We start from the raw sequence: 24,643 nt of genomic DNA, 5'->3' as shown, positions 1-24,643 counted from the left end.
CTCTAATGTTTATCAGTGCACACACACACACAATGATCGATCATTCCCTTGTTCGTGTAACCAACAGGCTTTGACAGAGAAATGGTTGTTGTAAAATCTGACTTTATTTTCTCTCATTGCTGTTTTCCTGTGAGGAATCATTCATCTTAAAACAGCCAAGCTGTCGCTTCATGCAGGCTCTGTGGCCGAGTGGCCGTGCAGTCTTGACACACGCAGTAACCTGAGACCAACTGTCAAGTGCTGAGACGTGATTGTGACGGTACAAAGTGGCTCTGGGACCTGTATTGTCAATTGTATGCATACATTATTGTAAGCATAAGGACAGAGGCACTGACCCACATTGAGCGCATCGTGTTGGCTGAGAGATTACATACTAATTATGAGCAGCGTCACCAGATGACAGCCTGCACTTACTGCTGTATTCCTCCTGTCCATATGCCATCATACACTTGTCTCTCAGGTGGGGTCATTTGGGGCTGCCTGAGCCTCTGCTCCATTAAAGTGACAGCGAAGGTGAAGAGGGACGAACACTCAGACACGTCACTGCTGGCAGCGGACCAGAAAAACACTTTATCTCCCTTGTTGTTATTCCACGGTCCACTGGGGCTGAAATAGCATGAATAATGTTTGTTTATCAGTGCATGTGGAGGGTGTATGTCTCTGCACGGGGGAAATCAGCTCAAGAGATGGGGAACAGGGTACATGATGTAAACAATAGATTAAAGGGGCAATCTGCTGATTTTACACATGCTGCGTAGGTCAGGTTACAGCTGTGTAAAGTCTCCTGTGGCTCTGGAGGAGCTTCGTAAAAATCTGAGAAGATAACCCTGATGATGTCATAATGATGTCATCTGGGTTATCTCAGCTTGGGTTTTGAAGAGTATTTATTCTTAACAGAGCACCTGCGTGATGGAGTTTGACAGACATGGCCATTTACCAGGAAGGCTCTGATAATAAGATGCTCCTGAATTGCATTATGGGAAATGTAGGATACTTAATGTCGGAGGATATTTCAGCCTCTGCAGAACAGATTGTGATCACTTTTTTAAAGAATAAATTGTTGCAGCTTTCTATTAAAGACACCCTTTATAAAGCATTTATAATTAAAATGTAGCAGCTTTATTATTAACAGTTTTTAAGTAATTTACTAATGCTTTATAAGGTTTTGGGTTGGCAGGCTGTTGGCAAATCATTAATAAATGCTCCTGTGTGTTTCTCATTTTCTAATAAGCCGTCAAGTCTGCAGTAACAAATGTTAATAAGTGATTTATAAAGGTTTTCATCAGAATCCAGTTCAGTTATTAGTTAAAGAGCTAAAAAGACAAAGCTTGTGTCATGTTGAAGGACGAACACCAGCAAAACGGATTTCACACATGCAACCCCATCATATTAATGGACTATAACCGACCTACAAAGAAAAAGTAAATGTTTTATTGATTGATTTTTAATAAAGTCACTAGTTAGAACTTAAAACTCATCTTATGAGAAAGTGATATCCATAATTCCCTTGTGATTATTATGGAAAAACATTATGGAAATGCAACATGAATTCACTGGAGTACCTTTAATAAATGAACAATTCTTTCATTTTTCAATAATTGTTTCTTTATGCAAAACTGATGTAAATAAAACAAAAGGTGTATTTTAAAAATATCATTAAATATGTTTCACTCATAGAAATTGGCCAGTAATGTTGTTTATACATAAATGCTCCATGAATGTGAAAAATATAAATGAACACCAAGGACATGCCTTTAGCATTGTTTCAATTTGGGATTTGTACATAATAATAATAATCTTATAGAATTATTTATAATTTTACAGACGCTACTTCACCAACAGAATTATATTACTGGCATTGAAGCAGCATTAAATGAATCATGTAGGTAGATGATATTCGCCCAAAATGTAAATTAATAGCTGTTAAATTAATATAAAGAATCTAAAAATGAGAGGATTTGACACTTTTCGTTGTGAGGGTGGGTGGGGTTGTGTGACTCTTGACCTGCTGCAGTGTTTCTAAAGCCCTGCTTGTCAGAAAATATTCCTTCATAAGCATTTATTTTTTACACAATTGGAAGCATCTGTGCAAACACTCTACAGTAAATGTGACCTTATTTTCTGAGTATCCTTAAACTGCCCCCCCTCCTCCAGGAGCTGTCAGGAATGAGAAAGAACACCAACAAACAGTGAGCGGTGGGCGGACTGAGAGCTTTTCAGCCTGGACTGAGGGGGATAATAGACCCGTTGAAGGCGTGTTGTTGTAGTTGAGCCTGCATGGCCCTGTGGCAGGAGGACGGTCGCCATCTCTGGGTAAACACTGTAACCGTATCACGCAGTTGATATTGTGGTGTGTGTTCACTGGAGCCGGAGCGTACAGCAGCGGCAGCAGCAGCAGCAGGCGGGGTGCTATGCTGCCTGCAACAACCACAGCGGACACACACGACTTGAATGCAGGACTGACGCTTTGTTTGTCTCCTGCACATCGGACTGTCACCGCAGATGCCGGACGCGCTGTGGCCGCCTCTCCGCCTTCTTCCTCTCGCTGACACCCCGTCTTGTCTGTAAAGGGGAATGGGACTGCATGCTTCGAATGAAATGGGATTTTAACGCCGCACACAGCGGACGCTCGAGCCTGCGCACAGCCGGGGGACTGTAGTACGCTTTGGTAATGTTTGCCGAGGAATAAAACGGTGTAGCCGAAGGTGCATAACATCTCGTTTCCATGGACAACACGTCCATAATAACACAGGTTGCAAATCCGAAAGAGGAGGAGAGCAATTCTTCAGGTCCAGATAAAGGTAAGGCGCACAGAAATCACGCACACACACACACACACACATGCTGTTGTTATTTGCATTTTTTTTCCGCATGCCTGATTTGTGCGGATTTCCAGCCGTGTTTTAACGACGCTGCGCGGTTGCCAAATGTGATCCGCAGCCGTCAGTGCGGAGAGGATACCGGGCTCCGGACTGCAACAGCAGAGCCTGAATATCGACGGAAAACCTCCATTGTTCAGCTGAAGCAGAGGAACATTGAGAGCCAGAAGCCCTCAGCCAGCCTGTCAGAATAGATGATGTCTGATGTGCGTTTTAACTTTATTACTGGGAGCTTCGTTTTGGTTCAACTGCACGTTAGATCTTGCAAATTTTGCGACTTTAAAAATGTGATATTTTAGAAAATCTGTGTGGAGTGAGCTGGGGTTTACTACAGGGGGCGGGTACTCCACTCCTTCCCTCTTGTGCTGGCGACATCCCTGCATGCATCACTGACACTGTAAAATGCCTGGTGTACTACCAATAACAAATACCAGCAATGATCAGGGGTCAAACCAACAGCACAGCCTTCTAATCTAAATGAAAACACATGTTAAAGTCCATTCATCTGTGTTGCAGAAGGTGTTTTCACACCTTTATTCATATAAAAGCTAACATTAGTAACATTGGATACACATGCTTATTGTGCACATTTTGCCCTGTCAGATTAAAACCACCTCACTGAAGCAAAAATGATGTTGAACAGCTTGATGATAATAAAACAATTGTCACCATATAACCGGCGATGTATGTGTGTATTGTTAGAAATGTCCGCTCCCAGCCGTGCAAAAAGTGCCTGAAAACAACAGCTCAACAGCTGCACTACAGATTACTGTCGAGGCTGAACGAAAGCACATTTTCTGTCTTGTTGTTTTGCACAAGACTCGCCACTTCACCATGTGGTGATGACATCAACGACAAATCCCCCTCATGAGTCAGGAGCTTTTCAGTTTTCATTAACTTCGAGAAGGCTTCGAACTGGCCCGTGCAGATCCTGATTTGAGTCCACGTCAGAATCAAAATCCATATGCAAGAGAATGAGGCCATGGAGCGCTGTGTGGGATACGCCGGTGGGAGATCGTAGCAGGAGGGCATGGGTGTTTGGAGCTCAGGCCCTGGCATTCCCCCCACCAGCACCCATCCCACTGAGCCACAGGGTGCCTGGAGGCCAGAGGGACCACGGCTTCCTGCTACACCCAGTGCTCTGTTGGAGAAAAGGTCACCTTCCTGCATCACCCGCTGCTGAGCAACATTGACATACATGGACTTCTCTGACTCATTGACCTCCTGGCCGGCGGTCATGAAATGAAGATCAGCACTTGTTTGCTTTGATTAAGTAATCGGACACAAATATAATTGAAGAGCAAGCAGAAGTGTGGCTTTGGCTTTATTTTCACTGCATTACTGCACGGTGTTTGCTTGAAGCTACTCCAGGATTGACCTGCATGATCAGCGAGAAGATCAATTATGATTCATGCTCCACCGCTACGTTTTTTCCTCATCAGCGTACTCAAATCTTGCGGTGCCGCCTTCATAATTAAAACCATCATAAGCAAATCAATGAAAACACTAACAAGCAAAACATTCAGCCACATCGCCAACTGCGCTGGGGCCCAGAGGAAGTGGCATCGTTCAGGAAATTTTGTTGGAAGAAAAATAAATTTGCCTTTTTGGCGCATTTCTCAAAGCACAAAATTCCCACACTTCCTCATCCGCAACATCCCGCTCTTCTTGAACAGTAAATCCCAGATGACATGTGGGATCCGACAATTAATCTGGCAGGATAAAATCCAGGGTCAGTCGCTGACCAGAGAGGACACAACACACACACACACACACACACACACACACACACACACACACACACACACACAGAGTGAGGCTCCTCAAACGGCTGCTGTGTGACACACAAAGTATCACCAGGGAGCTTCCTGAATGGAGTCCCCGCCCTTCACTACTGGCTTTGTCACAGCAGACAACAAACAGCACTTGTTGTCCTGAACAGTTACTCTCTGACCCACTCGGGCTGCACTGAAGCCACAAATGATTACACACACACACACACTCGCATGCTGAATATTTCAGAGCATGGCTGAGCTATTTTCAGAGTCCTATCAGTTTCATTCCAAGCAAAGATGTAGTAATTCATTAGAGCCACGTTTTTTTAGACTTTTGCTCAGGTGGAGATTATATCTTTATGCATTATGGATTATGTTAAATGAGGCGAGGGTTGGAATCATAATGTGGGTGGTTTTATTTCTTCAGACAGTGCACATGTATTGGTACAAAGTCAACCATGTTACACTTCTGGAGGATATGCAAGGTTATTTTTTGCACTAAGAAGCCTGTGTTGGATGTGAGCTTATAAAATAGATACTTGTGAACACAGTCAGACTGTTTCTTGTGTCATAATGTAGCTTCTCTTGGATGTCGTACTAATTTAAAGCCCGATATTTCACAGAAACCAGCGCAGAAGCACATAGGGGGCTGAGAAAACAGCGTTTCTTCTTTCCGAACCCAAATGAGGCTTTTCATTTGGCAGCCGTTTACTTGTCAGGATCTGATGCAATGAAATGTAATGACTGGACTAACAACACACAGGGAGCCACAGGCCGGCCAGCCTCTCACTCCACAAATCACAGAGGCTTTGCTCTGATAACTTTACAGTCCGACAGGTATCAATGGACGAGCTGTTTACCTTAATGAGATTAGTCAAATCTGAGTTTAGCTCTTCACTGCTGCAGTGTAAGTGATCGCAGACACTTAGACCAGCTATACACACAAAGTAACAAGTGTTTAGTTAAACAAAGATTATGCTATTAGTGGTTCTTCTCACTTAGAAACCTCTCTGAGTTGGTTGCGTGTTTTACTTTCACACATTTGCAGCTGTCATGCAGAGAAACAGATAATGTGTTTAGTTCCTGGTTGACGCCTGCTTCATTTCACAATAGTGCATACACTTCCCTCACACACAAACTGTTAACAGACAGTTGTAATATTTTATATTTATATTTTACATAGTTGAATAATCCTAGCAAGTTCCAACTTTAAAACACTTGATTGTTCTCCTCAGCAGATTACTCATCTTCACAAAGGAAGTCATTAAAAAAGTCTGGCATTATTTCGTATTATTCTATTGGTCAACAAATCCCATGAAATGAGCAAAAAAAATGTGTTAGTGTCTGAATACTTTCTGACCGAGCCCATTTTTTTCTTATGGAAGAAATAAATGTTTAAAAACAAGTCACCAACATGTAGTAGTTTAAATTTTAAAAAAAGGTGATGATCAGTAATTTCCATATTTAACTGGGCACTGTAATGTTTAGCAAAGCTTACTCAAGCAAGAGTTGTGAATTTGGCACTATCTTCAGCTGCGGATTGATACACATTTGGTGCTCTGATGAGTGCTCACAGCATCAGGATGGATGAATCAGCTCATTGTTGGTTTTGGTCTTTTTTCTAATGTGATTTGTTCATAATAAGAAAGATGTATCACTAATCTTATTCATTAAGTGTGCTCAAATAGGTGTGTGTCAGTTTTGCTTCTTTCATACTGATTAATAGGTCTGTATAATTTACCCCAGAATCCTTTGAAAAACTTTACTTTTTAAAAATCACTTCTTGGGGACAAACAACAAACAGGAACGATATTTTTTATATTTTTCCAAAACGTGTGGTTTTCCAGGCTGGGGCTAGGTAATGTGTATTCTCCCCTGTCATTACTCTAATGGTCGCTCAAAGCTGCAACAAGACAGTTAAGACACTAAACTGTGTGTTTCACAGAGCCCATTAACCTTCAGCCTTTGAAAAACTCTGTGTTCAAGATACTCTGTCTGTCCTGGTACATGTGAATGTCTCTTATGGTGATAAGGTATATAATTGCAGTAGAAGCATAGAGCAGCAGAAGGTGGGATTTATGTATACTAATGGCATGTTAAAATGTCAACATTCCCTCAGAGGCTTGTTGGTTAGAAAATCTTTGCATTGCCAGAAAGAGTATGAGGAAGAAAAACATACTGAAGCTGCAATTAAATATGAATCTGGAGAAAAGCCTGTGATTTCATGCACACTTGGCTTTTGAGGTTATTCCTGGAACACGCTGCTGTACATTAATAAAGTGTTTATGATGTGTGGACCACACCTGCGGGGGTGTGTGCAGCACAGTTAGCGAGGGGAGCTACTGTGAGTTTTGGCTGCCCTGGAGTCCCTGGCACAACCTGCCACTCTGCTGTGTGCAGCACGTCGCTGTCATGACCGGACTTCAGCCTTGAGTAGAGCGGGGTTACAATCTTTTACTCTGTCATAGGTTGCATAGATTTCTTAGCTATATTTTGAGGATGCAGTCTGTCACTTTGAAGCCTCCCACCTCTCTTGGGAGTCACACTGGATGGCTATGTGCGTACAGTTAAGTCAATGTTCAGTGCACCATTTTGACTGAGAGGAAAGCTGGACTCTGAAGTGCACATCCTTATTACAGATTTATGAGCCTATTTTAGTCATTGCTGCTCAGAAAAGCAGATTATCTGCACCTCCAGGGAAGTGTCGGAGTGTTAGACACATCTTCATTACTTTAGTCCACTACCATACTGGGCAGTTGATTGGGACGAGTCGCATGTTTTTCTTCCAACTCTAAGCTCCTTGACTGATAAGCTTGTTAGCTGTACGTGCGGGATCGGCCCAGTGTGTGGATGATCATGCCTGAAGTGGAAGTTGGAGGATTGTATTAATTCATGTGTCTTTTACATTCATTCACTCCCACAACAAGAAGAAATGTAAAGTTTTTACAGCTGTAAGCAGCAAATAAATCCATTGTTGTAGTAACCTTGTATGGTTGTTGCTCTGCACAGAACTTGCTTGGCATTGTAAATAACCACAATGGACTCGCCAGCACTGAATTTCACATTATGTATGAGCTCATAAACAGTCAATCACCAGTAGTGCCTCCCTTAGGTGTTTGTTGATGTATCAGTCTCTCATTAATGTTTATATCTCCTTGATTGTGTCATTTATGTGCCAGTTGTTAAATTTTTAAAAAACATTATTGTCAAGAGAAAAGGTATCAGGGATGCTAATGTTTTTCTAAAGTTATATAATTAAAGAAAAATTAAAGGAGTCGTTTGACATACTGGAAAATACCTTTATTTGATTTCTTGCTGAGAGTTAGATGAAAAACTTGATACCAATCATATATATCCATTAAGCTAAAGCCATTAGATCGTTAGCTGGCGTAGGCAAAGGCTTAAAGTTCCCATGAAACAGCTACCAGAGTGCTATTTGATCTGGCATATTTATGTGTTTCCTGTAAAAACAGGAAGCAAGGGAGGGACTTGTCTTGGATGTTGATTGGCGTTTACAGCAGCCAATAGTGCTGAATGTGTGTTACGTCCCCTGCCGCCATGCAGCTAGCATCCATATTCACTGACTCTCTGGGCAGCTCCCAGTGAGCAAGGCCAGGACAGAACAGTCACCATGAACGATGGAGGCCGGTTTGACGACAGCGAGTACAGTAGGTGGTCTTCTTACCGGGTTTGGCTCATGGCACCCCAGGGCTGAGTCAGCTAATTGGACTGCTAGCTGCACAGCTAACTGAGCTAACTAGCTAACGGCAGCTGACAGTTAACTTTCGCAGCAAGCAAAACTATCTGTCCACCAGGAAACTGTAAATCACCAAGAGTAGAAGCAAAGCAGCCAGAGGACGTCAAAGAGAAAACCAAAAAATATTTGATCCATGAAATATGATACAGTTTCAGGATCGGAAACTGAAGTATAAAAACAACCAACAGAGCAAAGCCAGCTGTTCTCCCTGCCTTTTTTTTAATGCTAGCCTAAGCTAGCCCTCTGCTTAGACACAAAGACCCAAACATGGATATTTGTTTGGGAAAAAGTATTTTTTGATAAAGAATGATAAAATTAGACAGTGACCTACTATGATAGACTACTATGTCAATCTTTATGTAACTTCATTTTAAAGAATCAGAATATCTTCTAAGTATACTCACTATATATATATATATATATATATATATATATATATATATTCTGGAAGCTAGCTGAGTACCGTAGCGTCGTAGCCCTGTATTCTTCTGTCTCTCTTTTGCTCCTCGGTGATGGACTTTGATCCTGATAACATATAAAAATATCAGTTTTTTAAGTTAACTGTTATAATGGCTGGCAAAGTTTTTTTTCCAGAGCCTAGGAGCGTTATCTCCTGCGACACAGAATGCATTAGGAAGATTTATGTCAGATTTTCACATCCACTCACAATAAAGATTCATGTTAAAAATCAGTAAAGTGGCCCTTAATTAGGAGGCAGCTGGTCAATCTATGGATTGTGAGACACAAGTGAAGGAGATGGAATCGCTCTGCAGCCCGTCCTCGGAGAGGCTGGAGGAGAAAATAGTGTGGGTTGACTCTTTCTTCACTCCTACATTGGCTGACTCTGAATACTTAAATCTTCACTCTGAATGTAGTTTTTTAACTGGGAGAAAAGTTCACATCAGTCCTGAACTGAAGTCCCCGCACCGGCTTCCAGTTTAGAATAGAGCTTTAACATCCTTTTACTTGTTCATAAATCTATTGTTGATATACTGTCAGTATATAGATCCCGAGAAGGGCCCACAGATCCACACTCAATCTGCAATTATGGACCTGGGTCTGACCTGAGGACAGTGTATTCAAAAGCCATAATTTTAGCTTTGCCTTTACTTTAGGGTCAGATCCTTTAGGATTATATTTTAGATTTGTCATTCTTGTCAACAAATCTCATGAAAAGACCAAAGTATTGTCTTGCCAAAACACATTAAAAACACATGTGTGAGCCACTCCATTGCACTGTGGGACATGTTCCTTGATTACAATGAACATGACAACTGTAGTTTATTTTGAGTCAACCCCACATCGTGCTGCTGCCGGAAATGCTCGCGAGTGCACTAATGAACTGACTGAAAATAGTCCCAAACAAATGCGCTCTTTACTTCTGCTTGAGTAATGTTTGATAAAGACTACAGTGTCAAGCTGTTTTAGCATTTTGTTTTAGTTTTTGTGACTTTTTTTTTTATTTATGTCTCCTCTAGCAACCAATGTTCTTTGTAGAGTTGGAGAATATTAAGAGACTTGTCAAGAGATTTGTGGAAGAAAGGAAAATAATAAATTATTCTGTTAAGAATAACAGTAGCTTTGTCCTTTAAGTAAAATGTACAATATTTCCCCCTGAAATCTCGTGCAAGTTGAAGAATTAAGTAGCACACAGTACCTAAAAATTGTACATGTGAGCACAGTAATGGAGTAAATGCACCTAGTTATATTCCACCACAGAGTGTTTCAATGAAACTTACAGCAAATTACAAAAGCAAAATTATATTTCCTTACTTAAATATTGTTTTATTAGTGTCATTCATTTTTGTTGTTTTTTGGTAGGTCTTCGCAGTCAAATGGGGACATGTTCCTGTTTCTGTTCCTGTTCATAACAAGAGCTTAATTCATGTGTTGATGATTTTTAGGTGTGAGCAAAGGTTTGTTTCTATACTGGGTTACAGTAAATGAAAGTTCATTTGGTTAATCGTTCAAGTTGGAGCATTTTGAGCTTTCACTTATTCTGTAAAGGTGCTGTATCAATTATTTCCGATTTTTACATGTTTACCTTCCTCTTCCCATGTAATACCTTGTGCTGAGCCGGTCTTGAGGAATATGTCTGTGTGCCTTCTGCACATGAGAAACTCAACATTTCTCCTCCCTCAGTGAAGTATTTTGTTATCCGGTTCGTAGGTTCTGCTGCACAGCATGGTTTGGGTTTTTTTCTGGGCCTCTTTTTATGTCTGTGTGCTTTGGACCATATGTTTGACAGCATTGTGGGGAAGTTTTATGTCCGAATGTTGTCTCAAGTGTAGCTCATATGCTGTGGTTGCTTATTTTGGAGCGATCACTACTTCAAAATGTCCGCCATGGGCTTTGAAGAGACTATTACAGTAGGATTTCAAGTAAATTCTTTATAAAATGATGTTCTGCCCAGTCGACCTCCTTCCTGAGCACTGATCGGCTGTGATTGCACTATAATAATGGAGTTTATATTGATTGTAATGAGAAAATAGCTCATGATAACAGAAGAACTCCATCCATACTAAGCGGCTTTATAAAGTCTTGTGTCTGTGTTCAACTTCTGGCTTAATTTACTGCAGCTGTCAGCGACTTTCAGCTCTTCAAACTTCTCCTAATTGAGCACAGAAGACAAACGACTGACAGTCTGGTTCTTCTGGTGCATGCTTGTCTTGTCGGGCTTCGATTTAAATGCACAGCATTGTTGTGGGATTACATCACTCTGCCTTTCATGTATATCTTGACACATCGGCATTCGATGGCTGCGAATGAGTGGAGACCATTATTAATGCTCCAAAAGCCACAGTCCCTTCGGAGCTAAAAGGACCGCCTGCCACACTGCCGCAGCAGCCTTGATGCTGCTGCTCTGAAGCCTGTTTCTGATGGGAGTGTTGAGCTTGGACTCGAACACGCCACAAGCTAGGATTAATTGAGCATCCGTTCAGCCAAACGGACGTTGTCAAAACAGATCAATACAGTCAGAGGAAGGTAGGGGTCAAGGAAGAAAGTGGAGGTGAAATAGAGAGCAGGAGAAAGTGCTCAAATAGCAGCTGTGTGTCTCTGGGGTTGCAGGCATGCACCCAGCCTGGCTCTGACAAGGGGATGGCCTTTCTGCATATTTTGCCCTCTTCTGGCTGGCATTCATCACCAGTAATTGGCTATCTGAGAAGGAGATCATGCTTTGTCCATAATGATTTTCTGTCACCCTCCCTGAATTATGCTGCCTGCCAGTTTGTGAGATATTTGACAGAAGAGCATAAAAGGTTTATACATTTTTAAATAGACGAGCGAGGAATAAGCAAACACACGAGCACAGAGGCTGTTAGAGACACAAAGGGGCAATTTTTTTGCCTCTCCAGAGGTAAAGGTGAATACTGTTTAACTGTGAATCTCAAGGGGCACTAAGTAGGACATGCTGTGTGTGGAAATGTAGAGATGAACGCCTCTCAGGGAGCAGAGGCATGGGAAGCTGCAGCAGCAATACACAAGCAGGGCACGCACATGCTCACAGCAACACACACACAAATACATGACCTACTTGTTTACTTCCTTTCCATTCATAGCAAGCAGCATTTTCATGATTTACTGAAAAAGACTTTGTTGCTTTTGTATTTGAGAGCAAAATTTTAAAGGGGCTTTACACATTACGGTTTGAGAGTGCCACTCAGCCTTGTGAGTTGTATAATGTTTTCTGTGGCTCTGGAGGAGTCTGTCAAGCCTGAAACAATAACCCTGATGATGTCAGTGTGGTATCATCAGGTTTTTCTCAGGTTTTTAACAAAGGGCTAAGTTACAGACTGGCAGGGAGGGTTTAATGAAAAGATGATGTGGGCTGCATTGTGGGAAATCATTTAGTTTTTTGCTTATTTCTGAATTTTATGGAAAATTAATACTAAACTGTTGAAGTACCCCCTTTAAATTCCACTACTTACTCAATGGATCAGTTTTACTGCTGCACGGACAGCATCTCTCAGGTCACCAAGTGTATGAGCCTGAAGACAGGCCTTTAATTTCATCTGACGTTAATTCTTCTAACATGCTTTTTTTTTTAACCAACAGACAGGCAAGGAGGATTTCCCATCAGTCACTGAGCCTCTGGCATTGAGCGCACAGTTGTGGATGAGAATATAAAAAGATATATAAATAATGAACTGCCGCGGCCCCAAACAACGTGGGCTGTGTTGCTGCTGGTTGCGTAACTCCAGCAGAATAGTCAGATCTCCCTCATTATTTCTCCCTGAGCTCTCAGTGGGTTAATTCTCTCGCGCTTGTCATCTCCTTCATTTCGAGAAGCAGCAGCAGCCCTTGTCCCCCGGGGGGCCGCAGGCAGGCTGGCACTGCCACCACAGCGCCTACGCTGCTATACAGCCGAGGCAGGGAAACAGGGGCAGACCCACCCACGTCTCTGTGTCAGGGTTCACAGCAGCACCAGGGGAGTTAGTACCTTGTGCTACATGGGTGCCAAACCGAGTGGTTTATGTGTTCAAATCTCAGCAAACCCTGTCTTGACTTGGTCAACGGGGTCTTTTAGTTAATGCCAGTTACATAAGGTCACATAGGATACATATGTGTGGATAAATCCTGCAGGATAAGTGCCGAAATAAAGCCAGAAGGGCAGCTGAGGGTCAGTCAGTGTGACTAAAGGCATCTGCTCGTGCCGAGTGTACCTCTGTGCGGGGAAGTAAGGAGGCTTAATGGGAGTTTATTTTATCATACTGTGCTATTATTGCCTTAATGGCCTCACACATAACCCACCGAGGACCTCGGCACAGTGAACACACACAGGCTGAACTGTCGGGCTCAGATCAACTAACGATACCCAACTCCACTCAGCTGTTTGGATTTACTGTGTGTGTGTGTGTGTGTGTGTGTGTAAGCAGACACATGTTCAAGTGTACTGTGAAGTAGGTGGTATAAATATTGTTTTGGAAGCCGATCTGTTGTAATTATCGTCTCCTGCCCTGGTGGGATTTTCTCTTGTATGGAAACAATCAATAATCTGTAGTAATCTGAGGGCAGAACTCGTTCTTTAAAACCCTGTGTTTTAAAGTGCTCAAACAATTAGTCGACTAATCGATTAGCTGATGGACAACAAAACAGAGGGACTGTAACTCAGTTGGTGAAAATGGTTGGCTGTAAGCTGTGTGCTTGAGCAAGACATCCAATGAGCATCTGCTAAATGTATGTAATGTAAAATGTATTGATTCACTAACCATTTCAGTCATCTATTAAGCAAAAGGTTCAAACATTTTCCGGTTCCAGCTTCTCAGATGTGACAATTTGCTGCCTCTTGCTTGCTTTAAATTGAAAATCTTTTAGTTTAAGGCTGCAGGATAGACATAGCAATCAATTTAAAGACATCTCCTCTGATATTGTTATGGGCCTTTACCACTTTTATTGAGCATTTCAATGATTGCATATTTAAAACAGTTAATGAATAACAGAGAAAATGGCCAAGACACGAATGAATTTTGCCTAAATTTAAGAGCAAAATGAAAGTGTTTCCTTTCTTAGTGCTATCTCATTTGCAGATATAGTGTGTTACTGCAGGGATTCCTTCTACAGTGTTATTCTGCTGACAGTGCACAACAAGGAGTTCCCCCTTGCTGCTGTCTGTTGCTGTTAGTTGTAGCCGGCAACAGAAACAGCTTCATCTTCAGGTGCTCACTCTGCCTCCGAGTGTTGTCAACTCAAGACATTAGATCCCAGGCTGCAGGCTAACAGTGCATTACCTGTCGGGCTATGTGTGTGTGCGTAGAGTACTTTATTTTTGCTGCAGACGAATAACTATTTTATCTCACATTGTGTTATATAAGCCCTAGACAGCTGGCCCCACTTTTAATGCAAACACCCCACACTCAAAATCTCAGAGAGCAGAGGAGGCAAATAGTCTGTGAAATCATGCCCACTGCCTGAGGCCATGGCAGGGTTTTAACATGTCTTTTTTGGGTGTTTCTTTGCCATGATCTCAAGTCCTCACTGTGTCATGGTGGCTTTTTTTTTCATTTTTTTTAGTTATACAGTAGCTTCGTATAGCAGAGATGGAATGGAAATCCCTGTGGCTCCCGGCTGTTTTATTTGAGTGTATGTTAAGTACCTGGCTGCGCCATTTAAAACCGGCCTGTTTTCCATCTGAATTATTTAAACTGCACCCTCACATGGACTGTTCTCACATTTACCTTCATGCCCCCCAGGTACTGTACACTTTACCTGCCTGGCTGGGCAACTAACTGCTGCTGGAGTGCAGTTCAAGGTCTACCACACAGGCACGTCCAATACCAATATATGAAAGCATAATTTAATACAACTTCTGTCTTATGGTTGCAGATTTGGCTGTTTTTCGTGTCGGTCTTGTTGGGCAGCAAAGTTTTACGTAATTACTAAAACAGCAATGTGATTACTCTATTTAGTAGTCTCAGGTTTAGAATTTCAGTTGAATTGAATTCATTGCTATCCCCGATACTTTGACAATTTAGCAGTAATTTTCTTTGCTGTCTTGGACAAATTCATAGGATTGCTGAGGGACGTGTTAGCTAACTGTTCGACCAATTAGCATCTACCAAATGAGGAAAAATGTGACTCCTTGTAGTTGAGAAGTTGTCTAATTCACGTGTTGTGTCTTATTAGCTGCCAAAACTGGACTTTCTGTAGTGCTACATGCGAACAGTCATATGGGCTAAGCTCATGTTAGCTGTTGTGGTCGTTATCTCATTTTTCTGTTGAAATAAGTATTGCAGTTATTTTGTGTAATCAGCATTGCGAATGTTGAATTGTATGTGACAATAACAGACGTTGTATTATTACAGATGTGCTCACCTTCAGACTAAATACTTTTTTGTGCAGCAGAATGGTTTTGTACTTGATGACTTTGTTGGTGTCAGACCTGCCAAACAAGTGGAGGTGATGAGAAGAAATGCAGCACAGAATGCACCAAGTTCAAGTTAATTATTGCAAAAATACCCTATAATAGCCTGTAAAGTTATATGATTATTCATCAGATTTTTCTGCCAAATCATATGATTTACTCACGGCATGGCAGTAAATGTTATGAGGTCCATGGCCAGGGGGTTGCGAAGCTCTGGTTTAGATAATCTTGCTAAACTATTGGCGTATTTAAAACCGGTGTGATCATCTAGTGTTTATTGCCCAATCTGACTTTGGTGTAGCTATGCTGTTATGTTCCCAGATCTCAGCAATAAACTTGGTGAGCACAATGTTTATAACTAATAGAGATAATGGCCAAAACTATGCAAATAAGACCCAACTTGTAATAAACCTGAATTGACCTTTAATTGTTTGCCCCCCCCCCCCCCCCAAAAAAAAAAAAAAAAAACCATTTGGCTGAAGAGTGATGCATGCCCTGACATAAACCTTTGAGACTTCATCCACAGCAGCTAAACATAAACCTATGCCCATATTTCAGATGTGGCACGTTGTGTTTTGACTGCTTGCACTTTATGTGCTTTTAACGCTACAGTAAAGGAGGCCACCTCCAAAGTCTTGAGCTAAGCCGCGGATCATATTCCCTCTCGGAGCTTGGCATTATTCCACGCTGTCGGTCATGGGGTGATTATCTCTTCCTGTCAGGAATGCTGAGAATTTCCTGCGTTTTCTCCCTCTTCCGGCCTTGTTAGTGGTTGGGCCTGAACATGTGACAGAGCCTGGGCCCGGCTGGCTCTGATTGACTCGAGAGCCTTCTACAGTATCGCTGTTACAGTACCTAACATTCAGCAAGAGCACTGACACAGGCGCTGCCTTAGAGGGCTGTTTTCACAGCTCTCACATCAAGGGAATATGCTGATCGAATGAAGTGTATTCAGTGGGTAAATAATATGCACCTGCTCTGAAGAGGCTACAGCTTTGGCCTAATATATATCTCTCTCTGGGGAGCTTTTGTTAGCTAAAACCACTTGTGTGCACCACCCTTTACCTAGATTTTAGTGAGGCGTATCCCTTATTAACAGAACCGCAGACTGTCAGCTAATTTTTTGCAGTCTGGGTGCTTTAGTGTCTTATTTGACTGATTTACCTTGTTGTCGTGCTGTTGAAGTTTGTTCAGATCACCTCTCCTGTGTTCTTGGTGGCAAATGTTGCACTTTAACCTCTTGCTGTTATTCTCAGGGCTGACGAAAGCAGCGTTACTATGCAAGGCGAGCTGAATCCAGTCACATTCCTGAGCAAGGACGTTGAAAGCAGGAAGTTTCTGTGCGGCTCAGTTGTGTCAGCCTGTGAAGTATGCTGCTTGTTGATCACTGTACACGTGGCCCTCTGCCTAAACATGTGAACATATGCTGCATGTGTGCGTGTGTTTGCTCGGTCTCCGGCAGCAGTCAGCTCTCAGCTATGTTGTTTGTGTCAAAAGGGAGAAAGGAAAGCTCTGTTTGTGTAGGGTGGTGGTGCAGGAGGGGGTGGAGTAAGAGTCAGACCCAAGTATAGGCTGTCTCGCCACAGTAACTCTCCCCACCCATTCTACGCCCTTCTCTCCCCTTCCAAGCTCCCTCTCCTTTCTCTCCCTCAACCTCGCACTCCCACCTGCTTTTTTCAGGCGGTCGTTCGGGGCAGCAGACCAGGGCGGGAAAATGTAGACCGTCTCGAAATGGAGGAAGAATGACATCAAAGTGTTTGAGGCCAACTTTAGGGAGAATGAGGGAGGACGCGGAGTCCTGCCAAACTGGAAACTTACCATGTTAAAGGGTCCAATCACTCAGATTACAACAGTTTCTTGTACTACTTGACACTTTTGTTTTTATTTGCCCCAGTTTGGCGTCTGAAGCTCTGAGATTTTTGTTGCCTTTCCAGTGCAATGCAGAAAACAGATGATCAAAATCATTTGTGGTACCACTTTCTATTATTGAACTTCATATAAAGGGTTTATTAGTCTCAACTCACTTAATTGATGTTAATAAATCATTTACTAAGCTTTATAAACTGTTAATTACATCAAAGTTTGGGTCACTAGGTGAGAAACTTTCACTTTCTAAAAAGCCATCAAGCCAGTAATTAATTAAGCACCATAAACCATCAAGTCTGCCATTAGAAATCTGTCATAATAAGTGTTAATGAGTTTTTGTTTTTTTTTATGCATGAAGTCTTTAATTGTAAATTTTAGTGAGTTGTTCATAAATAGATTTTTGGAACAGTTCACAGGATGAACTAGAAAGCCAAAACAAGAAAGCAACTAGGACTACTAACAAATGTCAATAATGTATAATTTGATTCATCTTTTAGTCTATAAAACATCAGAAAATAGTTTTCAGTTCAAAACTCTTGTCTAACAAATAGCATCATCACCCTTGAGGCACTGAGTTATGGCAGATACCCAAAAACTGCTCCTGTTAATGACTCAAAATTGATTTATAAAGCTAAATTGATAATTTATTGACCATTAATAAAGCCATTCGATATGTCTCAAAAAAGGGTGCCATTTATTCAGTCAATGCTGCGAGCGCCACAAGTGATATTTCCACAATGTGAAGTTATGAATTCTGAAATCCTCCGCATGAAGTCCCTGCGTCTTATTGGACTTCCTGAACCCTGCCTGTGGACATGTTTGTGTGTGTGTTTGGTGACCTTGCTCATATGAGGTTAATGCTTTCAGTATGTGCTGCTTTCCTCTTTCTCTAATCAGATGAATACCATTAATGCTGTGTCTGTGTATAACAGTAAACATGCAGGATTGTCTGCAATGTCTGCAGACACAGTAATATAGTGTCCGCTTTTAGTCAGAGTACTTTTATCAGCTTTCTGTAGCAGCAGTGAGTGCATCAAGTCTACGTGGGCAGAACATATCCTTCAGTCACCACACAGGTTATAGTAACACAGCATGTTGCCTTCCTCTTCCAGCTGTATAGGCTTGTTTGTTTACCGAAGTGTTGCTTCTTGAGAACATCTATCGGGTGAGAGGAAGATCCACGGCGAGCCTTGGACAACAAAGATGGAAAGAACAAACAAGATGAACTGCCCGTAGCCTGTCAGATCCAGCAACCCAAGGATAGTTCCAAGCGTCAATCTGAAGCCTCTCAGAGCCGGAGCGGGCTGCAGACAGCCTCAGCGTGCACGGCTAACTGGGCTGCCTGTGTCACACGGCTGTATGAACACGTTAACGAGACGGCAGCAAACAGGGACACTATGTGATGGCCGCTTCAAAGCACGAAAATGACGATTCCAAAGTCAGCCTGGGGACACTTCAAAGTCCTGCACAAATTTGGGATTTCCACGCCTAAAAATTACCTTTAAAGCAATTAAACTGGCAGAATTTCTACTTTAGGAACACCTCCGGATAATTGCGCTGTCAGATTTTCGCCTTTGTACCAGAGCTGCCCAAATTTCTATTTATATCCACTCATCCTCACCGACAGAAAATGTAAAAATCATAATCCGCAATAGAACATTTATAGAGGCCTACAGATCACTGAAGTCGGCTTGTTTCTCCTCTGTCAGTGTGAAAGTAGGCCATGGGCTTCAGAGACAGTGAAGTAGGAATGATGTAACCAGGGACCTACACAGTATGTGTATGTTGTTTTCTCCCTGGATCTCTGCAGCACTCAGCCACACATCAAACCTTCTTGATAAGCATATGGATCTAGGTTTCATTTTTGTCAAATAGAGTCAAATAAAAGAAATGATTTAAAATAGCTGTTAAATATAGAATCTACTGTACAGTATGTGGACATTGACTTATGAAAAGTGTGAGATTTTTTTCTCCCTCTTTTTCTTTTACTTTCTGCCACTTTCTCTCACATACATGATATAAATGTGTCTATCTTCCTGGCTTCTTCTTTCCTGATGTTAATTAACTGGACTACCTTCCCAGAGGGCGCTCTGACGGTGGCTATTTTTGTCCCTGTGCTCCCTATTGCACGAACCGATGCCTCACTGTGTTGTACAACATACATCTCGGCCCCTTTTGTCACAGTAATGCGATGATGCGTTTGAGTCTGTCTGCAACTCTGAGCATCGGCCCTGTCTTTTTCTTTCAGAGGATGCATTGAATTAGCATTTAAGCATGTGACACCTGCTCTCAACAGGTGACGTTGCTGTGAAAAGGCCTTAAAACAGCATTTGATCCAAAGTCAAAAGAGGCCAAATTTTTTGGCATCAGTGGTGGAATGAATCTAAGCACATTAACTCACTTTGCCTGAGTATTTCCATTTAATGGCACTTTATACTTCTACTACGTAGTCGACAGCTACAGTTATTAGTTACTTTGCAAATTAGGTTTTTAGAAACAAAACGTAATAATCTTATAAACTTTGTACTATTTTCTACAAGTTCTTTACTTTACTTTCTTACCTTGAGTACATTTTGGTGATATTACTGCGAGAAAAATTGATACCACTACAGCCACAAGACATTTAGCTAAGCTTTCACAGAGACTGGGAATGGGGAAACCTGGCAACAAAATTGACCAACTAGCACAGAAATCTCACACATTAACACATTGTATCTTGTTTGTTTCATATGAAAAACTGAAATAGTAAATATTGGTAATATTGTATGATGTGTTATCATGAATACTTTGGACACAACCAGGCTAGCTTTTTTCCCTCGGTTTCCAGTCTATGCTAAGCTAACCATCTGCTAGATCTTCTTTATATTAGACAGACATGAGAGTGGTATTGAACTTCTTAATAAATAAGAAGAATAATAAGCAAAAAAGTGTATTTTCTGAAACCTCCAACAATTCATAACATTCTTAATGCAGAACTCGTAACAGTAGTTACGAGTATTTTGCAGTGTGGTGTTGCTACTTCGGTAAAAGATCTGAATACGTCCTCCACCGCTGGCTTCCATATGCAAACCAGCCTAACCTCGCTCGTTTTCTTTCGTTATCTCTTTCAGTCTCCCAGTCCAACAGCAGCCTAAAGAAGCACCGCAGCCGGAGCATTTTCAGCCCCTTCTTCTGCTGCTTCCGCAACTACAATGACTACCACGTGGAGCCCCCACCCGCCAACAACAAGACACTTTCTCTGCCCCCGCTGCCAGAGGAGAATGGCAGTCCTCCCAAGGTGAACATTATTTTTCTCTTTCATCATACTTGGCCAGAGTCCAAATTACAAACCATTTGCATCCATATGACCCCCCCCAAAAAACCTTGTGAGAATTAGTTAGTATTGCACAGAAATCCCAGTTTTCGAGTCAAACTGGGATTTCTGCTGAGATCCAGTAACAAGTAACATTTGTTTGGTTTTGTTACAGAGAGCTTGTTAGGGTTTTCCTTTTCCTGCAGAGAGCTGAAGCCGAGGCGCTGTGCAGCCTCGCCGAGCTCCCTCCACAAATTTTTCCAGCTGCTTCAAACCCGTTGAACCCAGAGGTTGTTTACCATCCACTGCTTGAAAATACGGGCCCACTTCCCATCTTGCATTCTTCGATATCTGCCTACGCACACAACCGCACACACAAAATAACACACTGAGCACGCTGAGAAGCTCAACACACACACACGCATGCTCGTACAAGCTTGCACAAGCCTTACCGTGGACCCATGGCAACACATGTACGCACACACACGAGCACACGTACTGCCGCTTCTTTAATCCCCATAAAGTGGGCCTTGTGTGCGTCCGCTGTGATGGATTGCCTGGCACCCACGCCTCCCCCTCTCCTCACACACACTCTGACCAGTGTAGTGAGGATGTGTGAAGCGAACGTTCTGGCGGCGGAAAAGGCGCCAAAACCCCCGAGCTCCTCCGCAGACACGGCGCTCTGCTGCCAAGGCAGGTACACGGGCGCTATAAATGGAGCAAACTCGTATCACATTTCCACTCCTGTTTACCTGTAAATGTCTCTCGTTGAGGGGAGGAATGTGTGGCCCTTTACGGACGCTATACATGTGGTCAGCGCTGACCTGCTCCGGACCCCCTCCTCAACAAATGAGTTCCCATTAATTTAGAGTGAACCTAGCGAACCTTGCCATAAAAAGCCTTGTTATAGCGCGGGGCTGATTTTCGAGCTGGGTCCACGCCACAGTCCCTCCCAGCAGTGTACTGTTGCTGGATTTCTGGCCAGCCGTATTTGTTACTATGGCAGCTCTGTTTGTTTTTGAGCGAGTTGTTCTCACTTTCTATCACGGTGTGTACTATACGTCCCTTTTTTCTCTGTCCCTCTCCCTCTTTTTCTCCCCACACATCCGTCGTTAGGAATATTGATGCTGTCGATTTCTCCCTCGCAAAGATTTTCACTGTTTTTTCTTTTGCTCTCCTGCTTCTCTTCCCCCCCTGAACCTGTCACTCTCTCTCAATCTCTTTCTCTTTTCCTCTCTCTCTGTTTATTTTCTCCAGTGTGACCAGGTCCAGGTCATCCCCATCCCCAGTGTATGTATTATTATCTTTCATTTTTCTTCATCTCGCTCCATCACTGTATCCTCCTCCCTGTGCTTGCTGTGCTTCATCATTCTAGCTGCATGTGGATGTTGACACAAAGGTGATTTTTTCTTTGCTCTCAGATGAAATTTTGCACCGTCCCGTTCTGGTAATAAAAACAGCTTTCAGTGCTTTGCTTTATGCTACTTAACCTCCACTCACACAATTGGTAGAAAGAAGTAATCCAGATCCATTTATGATCATATGATTTATTTGTGCCTTTGTCCTGCTGTCCTTTTCTCCCGTGTTGCTCCAATCAATGGGACAGAACACGAGATTGATTTACTTATTACATCAAATGTATTGAATCTTTCTCTCGACCTTTACAGCTGCAGTTTTGATCAGCAAATGGATGAGCCGCCCTTGATTAAATTAGCTATTTGTCTGTATTGAGAAAGACTACATTGTGATTGTACACTCAGTGGTCAATGGACTACTGTTAGTCCATTAGAAGGAGGCTTGGTTTCAATGATCTGCACTTCGTCAGACCTTCACCAGAGAGGGGGATTTATCTGATCCCTGCTTTGTTTGTGCTGAGACTGCAATTCGTTTAGCTATTTTGCAATCTATGTGGTCCTGTGGTTTACTGTAATTTAGGATATTCACACTCACAGCACCCCACCGTCCCAGCCAAGCTTTAAACTACACCACCCAGCAGACACCTCCCTCCAATGGCAGGAAGAGCATGCGGCGGCGAGGTCTGCTCTTTTATATTCCTGGCCAGGCGAGGACGACTTTTAAATAACTCAAGCTGACCTGGACAGGTTAGGTCTGCGTCACTCTGTACTGTAATGCAAGCGTCACGGCCACAGCATCACGTCAGAAAGCACCAGAGATGCCAGAAGATCATCACAAACATGGAAACACATATAAATAAATGGCACCACTTTACTTCAACCCATAGCATTACTTTTATATAAACACTTAATAAATAGTTTATAACACATTAGAATGTAGTTGTAATTGAGTGGGGAATGAAGTATTTAGATCCTTCAGTAAAAATGTGTATTATCAGCAAAATGTACTTAAAAAGTATGAAAAGTAAAAGTACACACTGTGTTTCTGTCAGTGTTTTATTATATCTCATGTTTTTGGATTAATATCACTGCTGCATTAATGTGTGTGTTGCATTTTACTGCAGTAGATGTACAAAGTTGAGCTAATTTTAAATACTTTAAATACGTTTTGTGCAGTTTAATCTACAGTAATGCATCATATTCTGTGAGATCATCATATGTTTGTAGTGTCACTGTCCTGTGAGAACCACGTATCTCTTAAAAACAGTCCTGTTTTCATCTTTATGCATGCATTCTTCAGCTAATCTAAGAGTGTTTTTAAATAGTTTGTATGACTTAAATTAAGAAGTAGGAGAATTTTCTCAACCTGTCAAGGAACATTTCACCCTTTAGTTTATCAGAAACATTAAAATTCAAAATCAACATATGTGGAGATACAAGGTTTTCGCTGGACAGGATTCTACCCTGAAAAGTAACTGCTCAGTTGTCATGAGATTAACATTAATAAATATAATTACACTAAATAATATTAATAAATTAATTAAGAATTAGGAGTTACAGCCATTATGAATGGCTAATTTTCAGATACTGTAGCACACTAAGATTACTTGTTACTCCTATTATTCTGCTCATATAATCCCCAGAAGATACTGTATATGTATACATAACCTAACACAACAATACCTGTAAAACATGTTTTTCTGCATCTGTCTGTTAGATTTATCTCCTTCGTGATGATTAAGTTAACTGATTTCCTTTCAGTCAGTACGATGCTGTGGTTAGAGCTATCAGGTTGGGATAGCGCCCCTTGGCTTTGGCTCCAGGCTTCAGCTGAGCTGAGGGCTTTTTTTTTCTTATCGCCGTGCATCCCCCTCGTGAAAATGTCAAGGTCCCAGTCAGTCTTTCTTTATTTGCTCAACCTGCATGTGTAAATCACATTCATCACAGCCTGCCAGGATGTCATTCAGTGTCCTTGCTCACATGGAATCCCTCCTGTGATAACATCAGCATGCAGTCCCGCCATAAGACATGATAAATACAGTGAGCCGGGCCCAAAAACACAGGGAAACACGCATACGTGCAGGAAATGGCTGGCATACTGAGCGGCAGCACAAGTGTGGTTATGTGTAAGATTGACAGAGTCCTTGCTCCTCACCTCTATATAGGTTTGCGTGTGTGTGTATGTATGTATGTCTGCATGACTGCATGGATGTATATGTGTGTGGGTGAGTGTGTGCCCCCTATGGCCGCACCATCTGCCCCATGCCTGTCTGTAACCCCAGGCCTGCTTGGCAGAGGACACGAGTGTTTCTCCTTTTTCCCCCTGACCCTGAAGGCAGCACAGTCACAGAGCTCAGTCAACATGAGGTAATACAGAAAAGACCAGCGGGGACTCGCACAGTGAAGCCACACATACAGCCACAACCACAACAACAGGCAGAGTAGTTATGATATTACCAGCTAGACAGGTTTTGATATGTGATTGTATGTGAGCGGACATTAAATGAGATCCTTCCAGCTTCTCAACCATGAGGATCTGCTGTTTTCTGTCTTATATCAGTTTAAATTGAATATAAGATAAGATAGACTTTATTAATCCCTAAATTTGGGTATTACAAGCATCAGGTAATGGCAAATGTGTTTAGGTTTTTAGGCTGTTTGGAATTTCAATATGTCATTTGTGATGAACCTTTTTCACTATTTTTTCCACATTTTTTATAGAAAATGATTACACAGATTACTGAGAAAAAAGGGATGATAGTCATAGCCCAACTATTGACTACGTTTGAGCCGTCCTTTGCAGCATTATTTGTATTCTCCTTTTGGATATAATGTACATATACGTATGTAGCTGATT

The 24,643-nt window shown here is 42.0% G+C and overlaps 1 protein-coding gene across 2 annotated transcripts in view; it reads left to right on the top strand.

Annotated features, from left to right (window-relative positions):
- Positions 1-2,230: 2,230 nt before the first annotated feature.
- The window catches only part of ctdspla (CTD (carboxy-terminal domain, RNA polymerase II, polypeptide A) small phosphatase-like a), a 33,298-nt gene continuing 10,885 nt past the window's right edge, over positions 2,231-24,643 (top strand). Inside the window, exons 1-3 of one of the 2 annotated variants that reach the window (XM_041961291.1) lie at positions 2,231-2,801; positions 20,250-20,416; positions 21,689-21,721. In XM_041961291.1, the coding sequence (XP_041817225.1) occupies positions 2,726-2,801; positions 20,250-20,416; positions 21,689-21,721 (276 nt within the window). In that variant the 5' untranslated portion in view covers positions 2,231-2,725. The remainder of the gene's footprint in view (positions 2,802-20,249; positions 20,417-21,688; positions 21,722-24,643) is intronic. The other variant, XM_041961292.1, reaches the window with a different exon arrangement.

Source organism: Chelmon rostratus, chromosome 20, assembly GCF_017976325.1.
Source record: "Chelmon rostratus isolate fCheRos1 chromosome 20, fCheRos1.pri, whole genome shotgun sequence".
Taxonomy (NCBI): Eukaryota; Metazoa; Chordata; class Actinopteri; order Chaetodontiformes; family Chaetodontidae; genus Chelmon; species Chelmon rostratus.
The sequence above is the reverse complement of the archived record's forward strand: the minus strand, read 5'-3'. Positions and strand labels throughout refer to the sequence as shown.